The following is a 2,500-nucleotide window of genomic DNA, read 5'->3' as shown; positions in this document are numbered from 1 at the left end:
ATCCAGCTCTGGCTTTGCAAATAACAATGTCCACAGACAAGGTAGAATATGTTGCATGATTTTATGAAAGTATGATGTATTGCGACATCATGCAAGTCAAATTTGTAGTTTCTTATGTCTCATTCTATCGAACTACAGATCCGCTACCCGATCTGGCAAACTTACATAGTGTGGTAATAGCCGATAGAGGGCCACAAAGCGAATGCAGAATTGCCGTTCACCCTGTTACGAGTTGATGAACCACTGAAACGATTTTGGAAACATTATTTTAGGGTTTAAAAAACTCTTTGGTGTTGCTTTAAGTATCACAGCTGGAATAGAGTTGAGTATCACAGCTGGAATAGAGTTGAGTATCACAGCTGAAATAGAGTTGAGTATCACTGCTGGAATAGAGTTGAGTATCACTGATGGAATGGGCTTGAGTATCACTGTTGGAATAGAGTTGAGTATCACGGATGGAATTGGAGTTGAGCATCACTGATGGAATAGAGTTGAGTATTACTGATGAAATTGAGTTCAATATCACAGGTGGGATATAGTTTGTGTGTGTGTGTGTGTGTGTGTGAGCGTTTGAGCAATATACTCATTGTGTCTCCGGTGTGTGTTCTCTTTGCAGAAGCTAGGCAGTGTTGTGGGACCGGACTCTCACGTCCAGGATATTGGGAAGATTCACTTTGTCCAGTTTGACTCGGATGGCGTGTTTGGCTGGATTCTGAAAGATCCCAGACTGATAGACAGAATGCTGAAAGGTGGCCAGTAAATCCACTGTGTGGACTTTCAACAATCTGTCTCGAAACATCTCAGCTCTCTTTCCATCTGCCTCAATGTCAAATGAAACATCTCAGCTCTCTTTCCATCTGTCTCAATGTCAAATGAAACATCTCAGCTCTCTTTCCATCTGCCTCAATGTCAAATGAAACATCTCAGCCCTTTTCCATCTGTCTCCATCTGTCTCAGTACCTAATGAAACATGCCTTACCTCTCAGTGTTGTTCAGCACCTAATGAAACATGCCTTACCTCTCAGTGTTGTTCAGTACCTAATGAAACATGCCTTACTTCTCAGTGTTGTTCAGTACCTAATGAAACATGCCTTACCTCTCAGTGTTGTTCAGCACCTAATGAAACATGCCTTACCTCTCAGTGTTGTTCAGCACCTAATGAAACATGCCTTACCTCTCAGTGTTGTTCAGCACCCTAATGAAACATGCCTTACCTCTCAGTGTTGTTCAGCACCTAATGAAACATGCCTTACCTCTCAGTGTTGTTCAGCACCTAATGAAACATGCCTTACCTCTCAGTGTTGTTCAGCACCTAATGAAACATGCCTTACCTCTCAGTGTTGTTCAGCACCTAATGAAACATCTCAGCCCTTTCTCCATCTGTCTTTGTCGGTCCAGATAAATGTTCTTATTTATTTATTAGCTCAGTGGTCCCCAAACTTTTTCTTCAGAGGGCCAGCTCACTATGCTTGGCTGTAAGAGAGGGCCAGAGACTCAGAGTATGTCAGTAACTGTAAATAGCATAGTGCTGTGAACAACAGCAGTCTACCTTAGTTGAATATTAATCCATTACATTTAATCATAGGCTATCACAATCTAATACTATTGTGAGCTGTGTTTATTTTATATTGCCATATAAAATGTAGTTCAACATGGAAATAGCTCAAATTAAATAATAGTAATACAAAGACTTTATCATTCCCAAAAGTATATTTTATTTCAAAATGTGTGAACTCTGAACTCTGTTTTTGCATACACAGCTCAAGTTGTGAACAAGCAATATCCTACAAATAATTTAAACTATGAGAGTTTTATGAAGTGCTGAAATGACCAACTTTCACTCACCTGGTGAGAACTGTGTGAGCGCTGCTGTCTTTATGAACATTTGAATGAGTGAATAAAAAATAGAAATAATTATCCCAGAAAGTCCCAGAAATATGACTTGAATAGAAGTTAGGCCTATTAAAGGGGAACTTGGCAACTATCTCAACGTAATAAACCCATTTAGAAATCATTTGGATGGTTAAATGACCTGTTCCAGTGAAAATGGTGACTTTCCCCGCTGCGCCTAGAGTCCCCAGGCGGAAAACCAACCTTGCAACATTGAGACTACCGTCCCAGAAAGAGAAGTGAGAAACAAGAAACTTGTTTTAAATCATGTTTCTTACCTTGTAACATCCACATAGTTCTGCCAAACTTATGCTAACCGTTCGCTAGCTTGTAAACAAATCCATGTGCTTTATTACCTTTATTTATTACCTACCTTTTCCCACAGTTTGAAATAGCATAATGCACAATTTCTCCAGCAGAGGGGGAAATCCTGCCAAGTTTCCTTTTAAAACAATTAATTGATCAACTTTTAGAATACTTTGAGCACTGATGCAGTCAGCATAGGCCTATCTTACATTGTTTGCAGGTACTGTGTTCCATCGGCAAACGGCAAATACATCCTTCTTTGAACTTAAGTGCATTGTGTTGCTCAACTTTCAAAGAAAAGCAC

The 2,500-nt window shown here is 39.8% G+C and overlaps 1 protein-coding gene across 1 annotated transcript in view; it reads left to right on the top strand.

Moving 5' to 3' along the window:
• Positions 1–2,500, top strand: part of si:ch211-286b4.4 — a 20,085-nt gene that overhangs the window by 6,271 nt on the left and 11,314 nt on the right. Inside the window, exon 10 of the mRNA XM_048267016.1 lies at positions 617–749. Within this exon, the coding sequence (XP_048122973.1) occupies positions 617–749 (133 nt within the window). The remainder of the gene's footprint in view (positions 1–616; positions 750–2,500) is intronic.

Source organism: Alosa alosa, chromosome 16 (genome assembly GCF_017589495.1).
Source record: "Alosa alosa isolate M-15738 ecotype Scorff River chromosome 16, AALO_Geno_1.1, whole genome shotgun sequence".
NCBI classification, from domain to species: domain Eukaryota; kingdom Metazoa; phylum Chordata; class Actinopteri; order Clupeiformes; family Clupeidae; genus Alosa; species Alosa alosa.
The sequence above is the reverse complement of the archived record's forward strand: the minus strand, read 5'-3'. Positions and strand labels throughout refer to the sequence as shown.